Source organism: Syngnathus acus, chromosome 2 (genome assembly GCF_901709675.1).
Source record: "Syngnathus acus chromosome 2, fSynAcu1.2, whole genome shotgun sequence".
Lineage (NCBI taxonomy): Eukaryota > Metazoa > Chordata > Actinopteri > Syngnathiformes > Syngnathidae > Syngnathus > Syngnathus acus.
In genome coordinates this window covers 15,083,918-15,101,253 of record NC_051088.1, presented here as the reverse complement: position 1 = coordinate 15,101,253, position 17,336 = coordinate 15,083,918, and the positions used below count along the sequence as shown (strand labels likewise).

The following is a 17,336-nucleotide window of genomic DNA, read 5'->3' as shown; positions in this document are numbered from 1 at the left end:
AAGTCTGTGATGTGCTTTTGTTTCATCCTCAGATTTACACAATTTATCCATCCTTTGAGATTGGTGGTATCATTATTTTCGCTAAAGACTCTATATTATATATTAATTGTATTATACAAAATGTTTCTGGTAGGCAAAATGAACAATTCCAAAACATTTTACCTAAGGAAGTTGGCATCCACAAATTATTTTGCATAGACAAAGATGGAATTTTATTTTAGGACAGTGCTGCCAACATTCATATGCAAAATTGAGGTCCGGTGTCTACATAGACAGAATTGGTTCCGGTTGTGCCCAAAACTTTGGTTAGTTCTTATCAAAAGGACAGAGGAAGGCAGTGTCTTCTGTGAGGAAACAATAACGATGCTTCAAACAACTCTGACCGTGTTCAATTAAATCTTTTGATGGAAAACACACAAGTGGGGAAACACTGGCAAGATTCGTGTGGCAATCTCTTACGGTAGAAAGACGAGTTATGAATCGTGAAATGCATCCTGACCTCTGCACACATAACTACTGTGACTTCTTGGCTGGATTAAAAAAAATTAAAAAGAAGAGTTACAGCTTAAAGTATGATTTAAGAAAATCCAACGTGATGGTGGGCCATCGCGGTGCCCGAATACTGATAGCAACAAATTATAACAATGTACTTCTTCAATCCTCCTCGATGGACTGAAAAACATTTGACTATTCAAACGTGTGCAGGATTGTAACGCCCATAATTAAATAACGCCGGGATTGAATGCAACCATATGATTCACAACAGATACAAATATCTTACATGGTTAAAATCACCACATTCAAATAACACCATGTAGTGAGAGGCCATGAGTCTTTGTCAGCACGAGAGATCGCCGTGACAACCATCACAAATAATAGATTCTTTAAAAGTACTGTGTCCGCTACTCACATTGAAGATGTCACCACGCCTTCCGCTCTGATAGGTCCGTTCACGCTTCCTGATTGTGGTCCGCAAGGCGCTGTGGTTCTTCATTCTGTTTGTTTCTACGTCATAGCCGTGACCCAAAACAAACGGTGAAGGCTGCCCTACTTCCAAAGCCGAATCATACGTTGATGCAAGCTGCTTTGGAATATGGCCTCACGTGAGGGGTGGAAAATCTGGACTCTCTCTGTCAAAAGGGATCTCACTCCAGTCCAAAAGTGCTGGTTTCCTCCACGGCAGTCTGCATCTTCTCGTAGAGCATAGAGAAGGATGGATAGGGAGGCAGGTCCAGGCGGTTGAAACACGTGTGAGCTCTGTAGAGAACAGACACGAGTGAGACTCAGACCATACACGCCTCGAAATTTGTACGATTTGGAGTTCAACCAAGATCATAAATCGTCCCGTTGCAGATATGCAAGTTAGTTGAGATTTAAGATTTTTTTTAAGCTGCATGCACAAAATATGATTTTCATGGAGCTACATCATTTTAATCATAAATTTAATTTTGCTTAGAATAGGGTTTCAAACTAGGGTTAGGGTTTGCAAGTAAGGTTTCAAACTAAAGTTAGGTTCAAACTAATGGATTCCATCCGCCGACGCTCCGGTTTCTGAACGACCAGCTCTACTGCCTAAGCCATTTGTGATGACACAAATATCCATACTCATTCATACCTGGGCAGAGACGTGGCTTTGCCCCACTTTTCCACGCAGAAACGCCGAGGTCCATTGCTTCCTCGCAGAGATGCAAAACCCTCGTAGGGAATACTTGATGTCCCAGTCACAAACTTCACAGAATACAAACACAAGCAGAGGTGTGATTTAGTCCAAGTCACCCTTCATAGTGCAATTCAGTCTTACCTGCAAGAGCCGAAGTCTTTGCTCATTGTTGAATCTCTCCACTGCGGCCCAGAACCAACGGATAACTATATGGTTGTCATGGTAACCTAAATGCCATTCAAGAATAGATGTTAGAAGCACAAGGATGCAATATTTTTTACTATATTTGCGCTCTTGTTTGAACTATTATAGTCTGTTCTTGTTGAAGTGAGTTGAGGAATTTCTTTCTTTCTTTCTTTCTTTCTTTCTTTCTTTCTTTCTTTCTTTCTTTCTTTCTTTCTTTCTTTCTTTCTTTCTTTCTTACCTCCTCTATACTCGGTGTTGTTCCTCCAATCGGACAAATCAATCTCTGCCGTGCCCGCCATCACCAGCTCCAGCTCCCTGGCATCAAACACCGACACAGACCTTGCGTCCACCACCTGCTCACACGTAAGAATGCAAACCAGGACTTATATGTAATTGCTGGCGAGTCCATGACGATGTCGTTCAAAAGAACTTGGCTCATACCTCGTAAAAGCCTCTGACCAAGCTTTCCGTCTGCTGTACGACACCACGCTCGATTCGCCACTTTACCATCCTTTCGATGTACTCCTTCTTGTTCTTTTCTGTCACTGGGATGTTGGCTCCACCAGCCTTCAGCTCCCGCTCAGTTATCTGCAGTTACACAAGACACGTCACGGGAGCCATCCTTTTAAATGAAATGGCCCTTTTCGGGCTCTGACCTGCCCAAACACTTCTTCATTGACAGTGAAGGTGAGGTCCAGCATGTCCTCAATGTCGTTGTCTTTCATCCACTGAAGTGACTGGTGAAATTCCTCATCCAGGTACTCCAGGTCGCTCAGCTCGCACGGGCTAAACACAACAAAAATATTCGACGTTGCTGCCAGAATATTTCGTTGCAGGTTTGTGTGTTTCCCCCTCATGCGTACATGCGCAATAATCCTTTGTAGAAGGGTCGGGTGAAGAAGGCATCCAGAAGGTATTGGTGGATCAGTGCCAAACCCAGGATGCGGCCGCTGAAGCGAAACCTTCATGTGCACAAACACAGCAAAGATTCAATTTGAACGCATTGCACATAAAATTTCAATAGAAAATTCATCTAAATAAAAGTTTTGAGAGAAACTAAGATTAACCGCAAATGCACCATTCATGGTGATTGTCCACAAAGGCCGACATGGGGCTGATCTGGACTGTGTATGTGTCGTTGGCCGAATATTCAAAGAGACCATAGTAAGGGTTGAACAATTCTCTGGAGACCAGGAAGAAGAATTCTCGGGAAGGTCCACTATAGTCCAATCTGCGAAAAACACACTTTGTTATGTCAGTTTTCTTTCGCCCAAACACAATTCATGTATCATTTGCGCTTTGCAGTTTCATCCATAAATGTAACCGTGAATCATTCATTTGTTTTTACATCTGACACAAACACAAAACAATATCTTTTGAGGTTGTTCTTCAAACACTTTGTTTGCACAACTAGACAAACTCAAAAATGAAATATTGGCTTTTTTTCTTATCTTGCATCAGTCTGCAAAAGGAGTTTCCGCCTATTTAAAATGGAAAGAATGAATGATACACACATGGCAAGCTTGTTGTTGGTGTCAGGCCATGCTATACTCACCCCTCCTCGCCCACAAAGCTGACGTAGAGCTTGCTGCGCTGCAGATCTTTGCGGGAGTAGCATGTGATCTGATTGAAGGCATCTTCCAGCAGGTGGTCACGGCGGATGATCAACCTGCCACGTGCATACAAGTCTTGTCACTCGCTCGCGTGCACACTCGCTCGCTTTCTCGTTCGCTTTCTCGCTCACTGGCAGCACCTACTTGAGCTTCCCTGGTCCTTGGCCGTAGCCTTTGGTCTCCAACTTTCGATAGAAGTTGCGCAGTTTGGCCTCAAAGTCTCTCTTATAGGGTGCTGGAGCTCTGGCGTTTGCTCTCTGAGTACCTACAAGACAGAAAAGAGGCATTTTGGCATCTTTCTATTGTCTTGGACTTACGTTATTGATGGTGAGGCAGTTTGGCATATTTAATCGAGCCAATCCTGGTTGGGCCTGGTTAGTAGAGTTTGTCGATCAGTTCTCATATTTGTTTGCATGCACCATCAAGTTTGCACCCATTTTGCATCATAAATACATTTCATTTAAGTTGTAAGTGTTGTGTGCGTTACCGGGTGAGTTTTGAGGGGAGGAGACGGGAGAGCCCCGAGGAGACTGGCAGTAGCTGGGGTGCAGTAAGGCATGAGGAGGAACATAGGACATGACTTCATCCTCAAACAAACTGTGGACGAGAGGAAAAAAACAAGAGTAAGTAGACAGACAGGGATTGCCTCAAAAAAAAAAGGCTTCACCTCAGCAAAATGACGAGGTCGGCGTCTCCTGACAGCCGCGCCAATCCCGACGCTCCATCTGTGCGGATCAGCTGGACCTTCTCCCTGTTGTCATGGCAACGTTGTAATGCATTATGTAGCATCTTCGACAAGATGGCCTACTACACAGTGGATTTACCTGAGCGAATGGTTCCGGTGCAAATCTGGCTGCCTTTCTTGTAAAATCTCAAAGATGTTGGGTTGCCGTAGAAATGCCACAATCTTGTCGTTGTACGCTACAGGAGGACAAAGTTGAACAAGGCAAGTCAATACAAAGCGATAAAGTTTTTTAATGTGCCACTTTGTACTGACCCACTGGCATGACATCCGGCGCCTGGCCCCTGCAGGCCGACGACGTAAAGGTGCTCGACGGCCTCGGCAAGATGGGCGGTCCGGCATGACGGCACTCTTCGCCCACCTGCAGAGTTGGATCCTTTCAACTTGATTTTCACCCTTAGAAAGAAAACATTGGTCCTGGAAAAACCGACCACTGTTCTACAGAACTTACCAGGCGCCGAGGGCTGACTTCACCGGCGCTATGGCTGCGTTGGCGGGTCAGGTGTTGGCGGTGAGTCAAAAGGCTCGGCGGTCGACAGCTCTGCAGGGGCAGCCGAGGGTCGATGAAGGTGGTCGCGCGGCTATTGTGATCCACAAAGAAAGGCTGCGCAACAACACACTCACTCTCATGTTAATACAAACAAGGCAAGCTATGATAATGATGATGAAGAGGGCCCACCTTGCCGGTGTGGTCGTGCTTCATCTCCCAGCCTCGAGGCAATTCCAGCTGTTTGTTGGCAAACAAGTTGAGAAAGGCCACCAGGTCCCTGTTGTGCTGGTAGCGCTCAAAGTGGTGCGTGTCCCGGCGAACCTTACTGATCATGTGTTTCAAGCACGTGTTGGTGGTAAACAAGCGATAGGCACTCTGGCAGAAAGGAAGCAGAGAAGCAGGATAAGTTCGACATATTTGTCAGTTGGGGTGGTTTTTTCCGACTGTATTGCTTCTTTGTTTTGAGTATTTAATCTACCAGATTTTTTGTGTGAATAGGTTCTATCGCATACAAAACTTAATTTTAGTCATTTTCCTTTGTACTTTTACTTACCGAAACAGGACTTGAGTCAGTACTTCTACTTTTATCAGAGTCTCTTTTTTAACAATATCCATATCTCTAACTTAAGAGTGCGAGCAATTTAGCCACATCAAAACCCAAAACATACAGCTCAGTTGAATTTCCCCTTTGAACAATGACAATGAGTACAATAAACTAAAATGAAAGAAAGTCCTTTTGCACATACAGGGTTAGAATGCAGCACAGTGAAGAAGTCGGGGCTGGTGAGGAACCTGGCACTGGGAGACTGGAGTAGCAGGTAGAGGCGGGATCTGGAGCTGGACTGGGCTGCATTGCTGTCTCGACGCAGCTCTGCAAAGGGTGAGCGCAGCACATGGTCCATATAAAAATCATTCGCATAAGATTGTGTATTGCATTGTAATGTTTTGATTGTATTGTAATTTGATCTTTACCTTGCGAGCTGGGGGGCAGATCGGTCTCGTCTGACGGCTGCTCATTGGCCGGAGCCTCCTCTGCTCTACTATCATTGGTTATCGTCCTTCGGATGCTCTGATACCTGAAGGTGAGTGTGGTTATCACCGTGGTTACAAAGTCGCACAAGAAATGTTCTGCGTTGATGAGGTTCAGGGCTTCAGTGGTCTCAACCTGCGGTTCAGCTGCTCCATCTGTTGGATGGAACTGGATCTCTGAAGTGTCTGCTGGGCAGCCGGAGCAGTGGGACGTTGCCAGGTGGTGGTTCTGTTCACGTGGTCCACGTAAAAAATCCTCCCGTGGCTGTCGATCCGTGCCTCCCAGTCTAATATGCAAACACATGCCCTATGGAGACTGAGCTGGAGCTGAATGGCAAAATAACTTCAAATGTTGCGTAATCAGCGCACCCCAACATCACAATGTAGGTATGAAAAATCAAACAGTTACATTTGAACAAAAAAAAAATCTAGACACTGAAAAATGATGAATGAATGGAAACCGGTGGATGTATACACAGATTCATTGTTTCTTTTGCCACCGAGAGGAAGCAATTCAATTGTTCTTAATATGCCTGAATTTACTTTGCATGCAACTGTGGCTGTTTTTGGCGTGCTTTAAAATAGAACTGAGTTGAGTTTTTAGCCCTATCATACATTCCTATCTCCAGTATTTTCATCATTTCCTATGGGAGTGGGGGGTGTTCCCGAATCCAAACAAGTTGGAGGTCAAGCAACATCCTGGAACCAACTGTGTTTGACCTTGGAGGTTCCACTGTATATTTTTTCAAGCTAACAAATACGGAAAACACTGAAGAGCACTCACTCGGCGGGAGGGGCTCATCCACTCTCTGGTAGCGACTGATGTCATGGCGGACAGACGGCAGCGTAGGAGCAGAATGATGGCCATTGAGCTGAGCTGTGGAAGCACACAAGCATGCATACGTACACACAAACACAATAATTGGGCAGTTAGTAACGGTGCTCCAACCATTTAATACCTTACATCATTCCTCCAGTGATATAATGACCCACAGTTTGACCACTTCACACTTATAAAAAAAAAAAAAAAAAATCTGATTCTCAAAAGTTTAGTGGCACGAGAATAAAACTGAATTAAAAGTTCATTTTATGTCACGACGGCTTTTTAGAATAGTTTTATCCAATTATTTTGTCAAGTACAGTTAAGTCCATTATATGTGCATAGCACCAAACATTCCTTTTTTTTTTTACTTGATGTGAAATAAATTTCTATTGAATCATTATTTAGAGTTTTTTGTTTTCCTCTATTTATGCACAGTGTTAATGTTAAACTACATATTGGCTTACGATCATACTGAACTTTGCCTCGTGTTTTTGTTGCCTCTTGGGCCTTCGTTCGTCACTGCTGAATTTAATGTTGGACATTATGAAGGCGCTTGGAGAGCCAAGTATATTTTAAGGTTTGTTGAAAAACTGGAAAAGCTTTAGATCACTGATTCCCTTTTCTTTCACGCAATCATTTTCGGTCTTTGTTTTCGAAGTCATCTCACCGGATTCTCGCTCTGATAAAGTGGTGCCGAGTCCTTCTCTGGGCCTGCATGCCACCTGGTTGTGGCTCGCAACTTCAGTGGCCCGCACAGAGCGTCTCTTCCACACCTCCCCCCGCTCATCCGCCTCCTCTTCCTCATCCGCCTCCTCTCCCTGCACTTCTGGGCCGGCAGCCCCTACAGCAGACCAAGTGAGATTGACAAATTGTCTTCATTATGTTTCTCGGAGTTATACCGCAGTCCAGTTGGGCCGCTTCTGGATCCAACCTAAAGCCTAACTTTTAAATCAATACATTTGTATTTCATTTTTAAGGACTATTTGTTTTTGAAGCTTCATAATGTCACTTTGACTTTTGATTAAATCATTTATTTTTCATATTTTTCAGCATAGCGGTAATGTTATAATGGCTTGTAATAACATCAAATATGAGTTTGACGAACACTTGCCCTATGATGCTTCTGCTATTCGTCATGATGGTCACACTTGAAGTGCTATTAAGTAATTTTTGAGGTGGTACTTGCATTGAAACATTGATCTACTGGAAGATAATTTGATTACTTTACGTCACCGGCATATTCATGAGTATAATATTTGCACAAAATAACTTGAGACCAAAATGGAATGGAATTTCTCACAGCACACCCTCTCATAGCACCTGACTTACTCTGTGCCACCTCAAGAAAAACACAAATCGGAGAGGAACTAAAGTCAGCATGATTAAGGTGAGTCTCAGTGATCAATCAATGGTTTGCTGGAGCTCCCACCCACCTGCTTCAGAGGTTCCAAAGTCGCTGCCGGTTGTCATAGCAGTCGTTGCCAAGCTGTTGCTGCTTGATAGCTCGGCTGCTTCCTCCTCTGCCCTCGGAGCCACTTCCGTCCTCATCTCCACCTCCTGGGACAAAAGCAAATAGATAATATCAAGCAGTGATATTTCATTGATTCATTCATTGCAGAAGTCCAACTCTGGATACTGGCTTGTGCTATCTTCCAAAAATGATATGATATATATTTTTCCCGAATTAGATTCCAGCCGAGTGCAACCATGCCAATCTAATCTACCCATGGCATTCAGAAACAGTAGAGCCGTCCGATGGCACTTGTCTTTATAAACAATCAGCTTTCAAATTTGTCTCAGTGGGCGAACTCGCTGGTCCAAAATAATGTCAACATTTTTCTGTCCTCTGACTGCTTTGTCAGAGCAAGCCAAGTTTGGCTAACAAAACATGTCCGTAGCGGTCTGGAAACTCTAATTCATTTCATAATCAACTTCTCTGGTAATTATGCTGTGCACCAGAACCAACAACAAAACACATCCGTAGCGTTCTGCAAACTCTTAATTCATTTCATATTAATTCATTTCATAATCAACTTCTCTAGTAATTATGGTGTGCACCAGAAGCAACAAATTGATCAAAATCTGATTCAATGTACTGCATCGTACCGGAATGGGTGAAAGTGGGCCGCAGCTATATGAAGAAGCGCAGGGTGCCTCTAAGTTGGTGTCCAGCCTTGAACTTTGCTCGCCGCATGTGCAATCGCTGGCAGACTCTAGTTGCGAAGCTTCAGGAAAACTACTGGCTTCCATCTCTTCACTAACGTGTGCCGAAGCGCCAGTATCTTCTGCATTGACGATCATCGACGTTCCCTCCTTCATTTGTAGGTTTGCTGCATTACTCGAACCATCGGCCTGAGCCGACTCAGCGACAGGAGAGCCTGCTTGTGATCCGGTGTGCTCACATTTGGAGCCCTCGCTCCCTCCGGAAATATCCGCATTTGTAGTCCTTTGCGATCCCGTCTCCTGCTGGCTACCGCACTGCTCCGCGCTCTCCTCGTCCTCATCAGAGTCTATGTGGAGCATGGCGTTGAGGCGCGTGTCTGTCGGAAAGCTGGAGCGCAGTCTGGGCGACGGCCCTGCGGGAAGTCTCTCCACGGCGCTACCGGAGGCCTCAATGGCGTCCAAGTAGTCATTGAGGGAAACTTGCCTGTGGGTGTGGCCGCCCGCAGCCGCTAGAATTGTGTTTTCTTGCCATGCGCTGCTGTTGCCATAGTAACAAGCACCGTTAGCTAACAGGGAGCTTTCGTCCGAGCCTGTAAGGGAAGCGCCGCATGCCAGGCGAGAAGACGTGGAGTGGTGCGGAAGGTCTTCATCATCAGAGGGACTCCCAGGGTCGCTGTTAACTGTGCTGCCCAAGATGGTTCCCGTTACATCTGGAGAGGAATACAGACCCATTACAGACCAAAATTTGAGGATACAATACAAGTATATGCCACATATTATATATCACAAATTATTCTATTCACATTTTTTTCGGCAGAGCCTATCAGAAACTATTCACTCATTTTTAATTCTTGTCAAGCCTCCTAAGACCACTGCTCCCCCAACCTTTATTGGACCATTGCGAGAGGAGTCAAAATTAATCAATTAATCGGCAACTAATCGATAAGAAAATGAATCAACAATTTTTTCCCGTCAGGGTTCGGTCAAGGTCACAAACAGTTTCAGTCGTTTTTATTCGTCGGCAATAAAATTTCAGCGTGTCCCTTTGCGAAAAGAAAAGCACAGGCGAACTTTTGGTTACCGTTTGCCGAATATTTGCGACATCGAACAAACCTTGACAATGATTGACTTTAATCAGAAGAGGTCTCCATGTAAACCGGGCTCCTCTTAACATTTATTCGAGAAATCTTGTATGCTGGATTTGTCAACAAGAACGACAGACACAATGTGAAATCAGCACATACCTTCATGTCCAGTGGAGGTGATGTTCACCCGGAAGTGCAGCCGCCCGCTAACATGATCTGTCGGAAGGCGGCGACATAAGCTGTAGCTGACTGGGTGTTGGCTGCACACACAAAAAGAGCAGGAGTTCAAAAAAATAACCAGCAAAGACAGCGTTTGCACACAAACTCATATGAACTCACTCTGCCGTTGGCCCCTCCAGAAGTCGCTGCACGGGTATGATCAACTGACCCAGAAAGCGCTTGATGATTGGTCGACTCTTGGCAAACTTATCTTTCACCTCGATCTCCATCACGTCATTCCCCAGGGCCACAAAAGTGTATTTCTACAGGGCAACAAGAAAAGACTATTAAAATTCTCCTTTGGGAACGACAATGCGTCTCGTTTCTAACCTCTCCGTGCCACACGGGGTTGGTGGTATTGGAGATAATGGAGGTACGCCTCTCCTGGCCGTGGTGGGTGAACTTTGGGAGGCCGGTTCTTTTCCCAGGCTGGATGGACATCTTCAGGTAAGGGTCCGGGTTGAAAAACATGCCTTTCTTCAGGCCCACCGCTCGGATGTCTGCAGTGGACAATGCACACTTAGCTTGTTTTGCATTTGTATGTGTTTATAAAAGCTTTTTCTCTGCTGATGCGGGGCCTCTCACCTGAGAGAGTGAAGCTGACCAATTTACGACTGTGCTCTGCCCCTGATTGGCTCTCAGGAAGACCTTCAGTGCCCACCTGGGGATAGGGAAAGAACAAATGTCTCATCACACCACTGCTGCTTCAAGGGGAAAAAATACCTAATTCCAAATGAAGAGTTTGGCTCATATAAAGACTGACTAGTAAGGTAAAAGTGCTGTACCGTCACTCCAGGGTTTTTGACGGTGATGCAAGGTGTTGTTGCTCTTAGTGCTCCACTCACACCGTGGTAATATTTGAAGCAGATCTTAGTCTCACCTGCAGAGACACAACACATAGTCATATACACGTATGGAGGGATTTCATTATTTGTGTCATTTATTTGCCACATACTGTAAATATATACATGGTCATTGGTTTAACTTGATGGTTTGGTCATGCTTTACTATATCCGTCCGTCCAGTCATCCAAACTAGGAATTGCAGCACGTGACCCAGACCCACTTCACGTCCTACTTTTACAATGTACTGTACTTACAGTCCATGAAGTAGGGCCCCGGCTCCAGTTTCCACACAATCTGGCCTCGCTGAGTACCATTCACGCCACGGTTCTTGGAGTCCCACACATTAGCAACGCAGGTCTCGTCTGGAGACACGCAAAAGCAATTGTCTCAATGGGAGTTGGTTGTCTCCAATGAGATGACATTTACCTCAGCTTTAAATAATGTAATTTCACTATGTCACTAGAAATGCCACAAGATGGCAGCAAATGACTTCTTTTGTCTAAGTGAAGCGCCTCACTTAGGTTCAGCACTAAGATGCTACCAAGTGGAGCCCAAAACTGCAAACAGGGGAGTTTGTCAGTGAAAACTTTTTCAAGTGGTGAATGTGTGAATGCCAAACCGCATGACCACTTCAAAGTTGGAGTTGCCTTCCTGCAGTTACTCATTCTCTGTGTTTGCTCACCGATGTGGTACAGTCCAATCCAGTCCGTGGCGTCCACTTCCTCCTTGATGTCCCAAGAGATGACGAGATGGCCATGGCCAAGGACAAGCTGATACGTCGACGCCGTTAGTGAGGAGCGACTGTCTGAGGTCACCAGATCAGTGTCGCTATTGGCCCTCTGCAGCCCCACCCCTGCTGCTTCCGGCTGGTCACCTGATGTCAAGACCGACGGCGAGGGGCAAGAAGACCCGGACAGGCTGCGGATGTTTTCCGGCCCGATCGTGTACGGCCGGCCATGAGGGTTACGGCGCCTCACCGCCATCAGGTGTTCCCGTGCGCTGCCATTGGTTCCCGGTGAGGATGGCGGGGGGGAGGAGGAAGCTGTGGCTGTTGCCATGGTTACCACAGCGTCACAAGCTGTGAGCGGAGGCTGCTGCTGAGTGTGAGGATTATGGCAGTGTTGAGGGTGTTGAGGAGGAAGCAGATGATTGGGCCAGAAGGTTGAGGTTGAACAGGTGAAGGGAAATAGAAGTCAATAAAAATAAAAAGGGCAAAACAAATGGTGACTATGGAAAATTAAGTGCTCTGTCCAAGGCACGATAAAATGTCTGGATATCCTTGCCACACATTTCTTCTTGTGTCTAGGAGGTATAAAGAGACAAGCCAGTACCAGTCTTTGTTGTTCATGTAGTTCTCCTAACTTCTAAAAGTCTCCGATACAACACAAGCAGATGACTAAGGGCCTTGCACATGATCCAATATTATAGCCGTTATTGACTTCAGGGAGGAGGGCGGCTGGAGACCTGTAGGGAAACAAGAGGTAGGATAAAAGAAGAAATGATAGTGAGTTGCCAGATTTTTTTTCTTGAGTTCTGTTCAAATGTATTTCTCCATCATGAACATTACATCAAGGTTCTTTCTTTAATTCTTTCATTACAGACATTAATTAATTATTATCTACTTTAGACCTCCTGGACCTGGATTTCTCAGGTCGTATTAGTACTCAGTATGAATGAATTCTTGTCCTGGTACAATTTTCAAAGTTCCAAGTCATAAGAGGTGTCTAAAATTCATTAGTCGAACAACGCAAAGGATAGAGGGTACAACACACGAGACATCTACTTTTCAAGACCCTCACCCAAATCAATCTCTGCTCACTAAACACCCCAGTACTGCGGAGTCAATGTCAAGTAGGACTTTCATTAATTTCAAGACAATCATGTCACTTCATCGCCAAGCCTCCAAATTAGGAAAGACAAACGGTGCCAAGATTCGAGTAAGAGCCAATTAGCAAGGGTTATGACCGATAAGGATTATAAGGTAACGCTAATCTGTGCTAACATTACAGTTCTACTTACCTTTTGGCTTTGACATGGTCTTGCTTCCGTGTCATCAGGATGGTGGACTCAGACCATCTCTTGAAATGGTGCATCTTTTTTCTTGGCGGTTTAGTTTCACACTTGATGGCTGGGCAGTTGCGCCAAGAGACCCAACTCCTTGAAAACCAGAAATTACAAAGTCAGTTTTCTATATGTACCCTTTAAGGGAGACATATTGTATACCTTTTCTTACAATAAAACATGTTTTCAAGTCTTAATAACATCTCTGTAAAATGACTTGAAATGTCAATGACTAGTCCCTGCAGCTCTTATAACTTCTGATGTTATTTCGAGATGTGTTGAGCTTAAGTGGAACATCTGTAGCACATCTGCCTTTCAGTTGAAGGGTTTTGGGGTTCAAATGTTAACTCTGGTCTCTACGTGGTGTGTGCGTGTTCTTCCTGCACCAGGATGAGATGTCTCCGGGTACTTCCTCCAACGTTCCAAAAACAGTCGTGTTAGGTTTAAGAGTGGAAATGGTTCATAGGTGTGAATGTCACTGTAAATAGTTGCTGGTCTATATGTGTCCTCTGATTGGCTGGTGAGTAGTCCAGCATGCAGTCCACCTCCCACACAAAGTGGGCTGAGATAAACTCCAGCTCAAGCCAATGAAGCGTAATAGAAAATGGATTGCTAAAGCATAAATATTTTTTATTGACAGGGTGAAGAGTCACCCTGAACTTTTTTGACATAATTAGCACCATCCTTGCCTCTGAATATTTCATTTGAAAAAGGCTCATGGTATACATGACTTCCTTGATGTCTTCGGCGCATCATTAAAGCAAATTGCTTCGCTTGCGGGGCGAACGACATAGTGTGTCTGCGGTGCCTTTAAAAGATGCAGTGAGCGCAATTGTGGGCGCAGTCTAACCAAGTGAGTGGCACCAGCATCAAGTATGTGGGTTATTTATAAATGGTGAGACTTTGCAACTAAAAATAGACATAAGTGCAAAACCGAGCCAGGCATTTTTTGCAAAACAATATTCACTATGCAGTAAGCTTCTTCTTGTATGGCATCTGGGGGCACGCACACACGCACGCGCACACACACACACAAACACGTGTTTCCTATAAAAACGAAAACAAATGTTTTTGTGGTCTGGGGATGTTTTTATCCTTTGGATTCCAACAAGAAGAAAACAAGCTTAAAAACACTATGCATCTTCTAAGCGAGTTGCAGGCAAGGGATAGTCAACGGCTACATAAAAGTACCACAACCTACGAGCATGAAAAAGAATGAAATCACAAATATGGAATGGGACACGAAGATATGGCAGCAATGTGACCTACTTATTCCAGTCTGACATAGCACACAAACTCTCTTATACTTCACCAACACGATAAGGCTTCTCAGTAGTTCTGCTGACTTAAAGAAAGAAGAGGATTGGAGAAGGACAAAGCAGGGCAGTCAGAGGTGACTTGGTGCCTTTCTGACCCAATGATCCAAACCAACGAGACATGACAGCACTGTGGGTACCGAGGCCTCTCTAACACATCCCAACTAAAGAGTAACTCCACTAAAAACACACCTTGGGCACAGAGCCATGCTTTTCTACTCTTCGTTACACAGTCGACAAAACATTGTCTGTCCTATTTTGGTCACATAGTGCTAATTACACTCCAAAGTCAATGCTATGTCACAAAACATTGTATATTTGTAGCATAATAACATAAGGCACTATTTTCTGTAATATACTCTATAGCATTATGAAATTACATTCGCCAATATGTGTGCATTCATTTGGCATTAACAAATATAATGAACATTATTGGTTGTGTCTCAAATTTGCAGGGATTTTCAAAGTCAGAAAATATCTCCATTTCCTTAATGTTACAGATCAAATCAAACCAGGAACTTGTTTTTGCATTTTATACACTGTCAATTTGAAGCAATGTTATCTTGTTGACTAATAAAGGGATAGATATTTAAAGATTTTATCAATTTAGGTTTAAAAAAAAAAAATCAACAGTTTAATCAATTATTTACAAAAAATAATCTGTAATTGCAGCTCTAAAATGGAAAATTTCGACACCGTATCTATGCGACTGGTGTCGGACGATCCACACTGGATATTCAGTATCGGAATCGGCAGCATACAACCCTGATCCGAACAGCCATAATTTAAATATTGTTGGCTAAATTATTATGAGCATAATCCTGACTAAAACAACCAGATTTAGTGCATTTCATGTTAGATGCTCATCCCTCATTTGCTAATAACTGTGCAAGACTAGCTAACAGAAGCAGAGCAAAGGGACTTAGTGCAGCTGAGAGGATTTAGAACGGACACAGACGCCACGTTTGTCATCTCTTTTAGTAAAACTTCAAATCAACTAGTGTTGTATTAACTTCATCACAAATAGGTCACGCAACCAATGTAAGCAACAGTGGCGCCAGTTCTATTTTAACATTCTTAGCGCTGCTATTTTGTTGAAGTTGGATGGCGTTTTCTGTAGCTATTTATTACAACTATGAATGAGAATCCCACTTGTACACATCAGTGAAGAGCGAAGCTTTGGGCAGACTCGAGTGTGTGGGTGGTGTTATAAATGTAGAGAGGCTAAAAATTGCAATCTTGATTCCCATAAATTCTCTGGAAAGTCTTCAATCTGGGATATTTCCAAAAAAACCCTGTCTGAACGTCACATGAAATTTTACTGGAAATGTCCACTCTATTGGGAAACTAAATTTAGTGATCAGTGAGTCACTAATTCCCAACCGGTGTCAGCAATTATCAGGTGCGTCACGGGAAAATCATCAAATGTCACTTTATTGGTCCGAAAATGACCTATTTATAACTAATGTTTTCTCTGTTCATCTGTCTATGCAAGCGATGTATCGTGATAGGTAGAATGTTTAAATGCTTTTGCACTACACTACATTATACATAATTAACCCACGTGTCCACTCTGTGACATTTTTGCTTGGTGGTGTGCCTTGGCTCAATAAAGGTTGAAAAACACTGGTCTGCAAGATGTAATGCTTTGCAGAAAAGGAAGCTATGCTACCGTAACTCTCATTTTTATCTATTCTAACAAATATTTTGATGCATTTAAAAGCAACAAGGAATGTAATTTACAAATTAAGCCACATTATAATGTCATGATACTACAGGAGCCATACCGTACTATATTTCAACAATCACTGTAAATTATATATAAATACTCATTGCAATAAGAGGAAAACAAAATGTCAAGTGCATTAATAAGTGAGACACAATATGGCATACTACAGTCTTTCAGAACAATCACAAGAGATGATGAGGAGGAGGCTGTTGAGGAAGGAAATGTGAGCCGCCCAGTTGTTATTCAGGGATCAATGTGGTAGTAGAAGCACAATACTGCTAGCTATGTCGGAACATGGACAGAAATAAGATCAGGTCGGCCTTTATAAAACAACAACACAGAACAAAGAAAAAAAAAACTGTTGATGAATGTCACTCATTAGGCCTTTTGTGCTACTTTGAAGTGCAAGATCAGCCCAGAAAACCACAGAAGCTTTAAAAACGGGTTTACATCATAAATCAAGCATTTTAAGTAAACAATGAAATGTCAAAAAAAGAAACATTTGCTCACCTTAGTTGTGCTGATTTCAAAATACACCCCACAAAAGTCCCTCACTGATGCACGACGGAGCCTCGCTTTGCTCCGGTGCTCGGCGACTTGGCAGCAGCGTCCAAAGCGGCCAGCACCCGCGCGAGGTGCCGCCTCCCCCTCGAGGCTGTGATAGTCTACTCGTTGCCAACACACAAAAACAGTAAAAAACACATCATGTTGGAAGTCTCACATCATGGCTGGTTGTCTCCCTCTCGTCGCGATGCAGCCAGCCAGGCTCATGTCTTATTTATTAGAGCGGAGCTGCCAACATCCGGCGCCCCGTTTCCGCTGCTCTTTCACGGCTTGATCAGTGCAAACAAGCCAGAGACGCAGCCATGTTATCCCCTATTTTGGGATGAAAAGTGCAGATGAACAACTTCGAATGTTTGCTGAGCCGAGTTCAGAGTGTGCAGGAGTCGAGTTCAACGTCAAAATAAGACCGCCCCCCTCCACCCCTCTGGGGGATCACGTGTCCAGACGCTGATTCAGGCCCCTTTAAGAGGCCGCATCCGGGGCTCACATCAAAATCTGTTATTGTTTGGGAAGGGGTTCACATCATTTTAATTGAGGGGGTCATTTCAAAACCGAGGTCTAACACTAATACCGACATTTTAGAAAGAAAAGCAATTAATAAAGCAAGAAATAATTTATTCCGTCCAGCTCAATTATCACTGGTACACTTTTAATAAGATATTCTGTTATATATTTTGTAGTGTTTACAGCAACCCTGTTATAGATACTCAGGAATCTGGCAAACATGTTCAAAAATACAAAATTGTTGTATGACTAATGACTGTAAAATGGTTACAAGTCAGAGCTGGAGTTTTTGTCCAAAATGTTAGCA

The 17,336-nt window shown here is 43.8% G+C and overlaps 1 protein-coding gene across 3 annotated transcripts; it reads right to left on the bottom strand.

Moving 5' to 3' along the window:
* Positions 1-185: 185 nt before the first annotated feature.
* On the bottom strand, positions 186-16,936 carry hecw2b (HECT, C2 and WW domain containing E3 ubiquitin protein ligase 2b). Of its 3 annotated transcripts, XM_037274388.1 has the most exons (33): positions 16,472-16,936; positions 16,148-16,243; positions 12,875-13,012; positions 11,538-12,319; positions 11,110-11,217; positions 10,796-10,890; positions 10,596-10,671; positions 10,341-10,510; positions 10,131-10,273; positions 9,951-10,051; positions 8,650-9,416; positions 7,977-8,100; positions 7,211-7,384; positions 6,505-6,597; positions 5,857-6,007; positions 5,664-5,767; positions 5,438-5,562; positions 4,881-5,066; positions 4,653-4,805; positions 4,457-4,562; positions 4,284-4,380; positions 4,127-4,210; positions 3,947-4,056; positions 3,604-3,724; positions 3,402-3,515; positions 2,925-3,077; positions 2,710-2,808; positions 2,503-2,632; positions 2,288-2,434; positions 2,085-2,199; positions 1,802-1,887; positions 1,616-1,728; positions 186-1,257 (listed from the first exon to the last, which is right to left on the bottom strand). In XM_037274388.1, exons 4-33 carry the CDS (start codon positions 11,911-11,913, stop codon positions 1,146-1,148), a joined length of 4,533 nt encoding a protein of 1,510 aa, XP_037130283.1. In that variant the 5' UTR covers positions 11,914-12,319; positions 12,875-13,012; positions 16,148-16,243; positions 16,472-16,936; the 3' UTR covers positions 186-1,145. The 3 variants fall into 3 exon arrangements, with proteins under 3 accessions (XP_037130283.1, XP_037130273.1, XP_037130294.1); XM_037274378.1 differs by lacking the exon at positions 16,148-16,243; XM_037274399.1 differs by lacking the exons at positions 7,211-7,384; positions 16,148-16,243.
* Between the last annotated feature and the right edge of the window lie 400 nt (positions 16,937-17,336).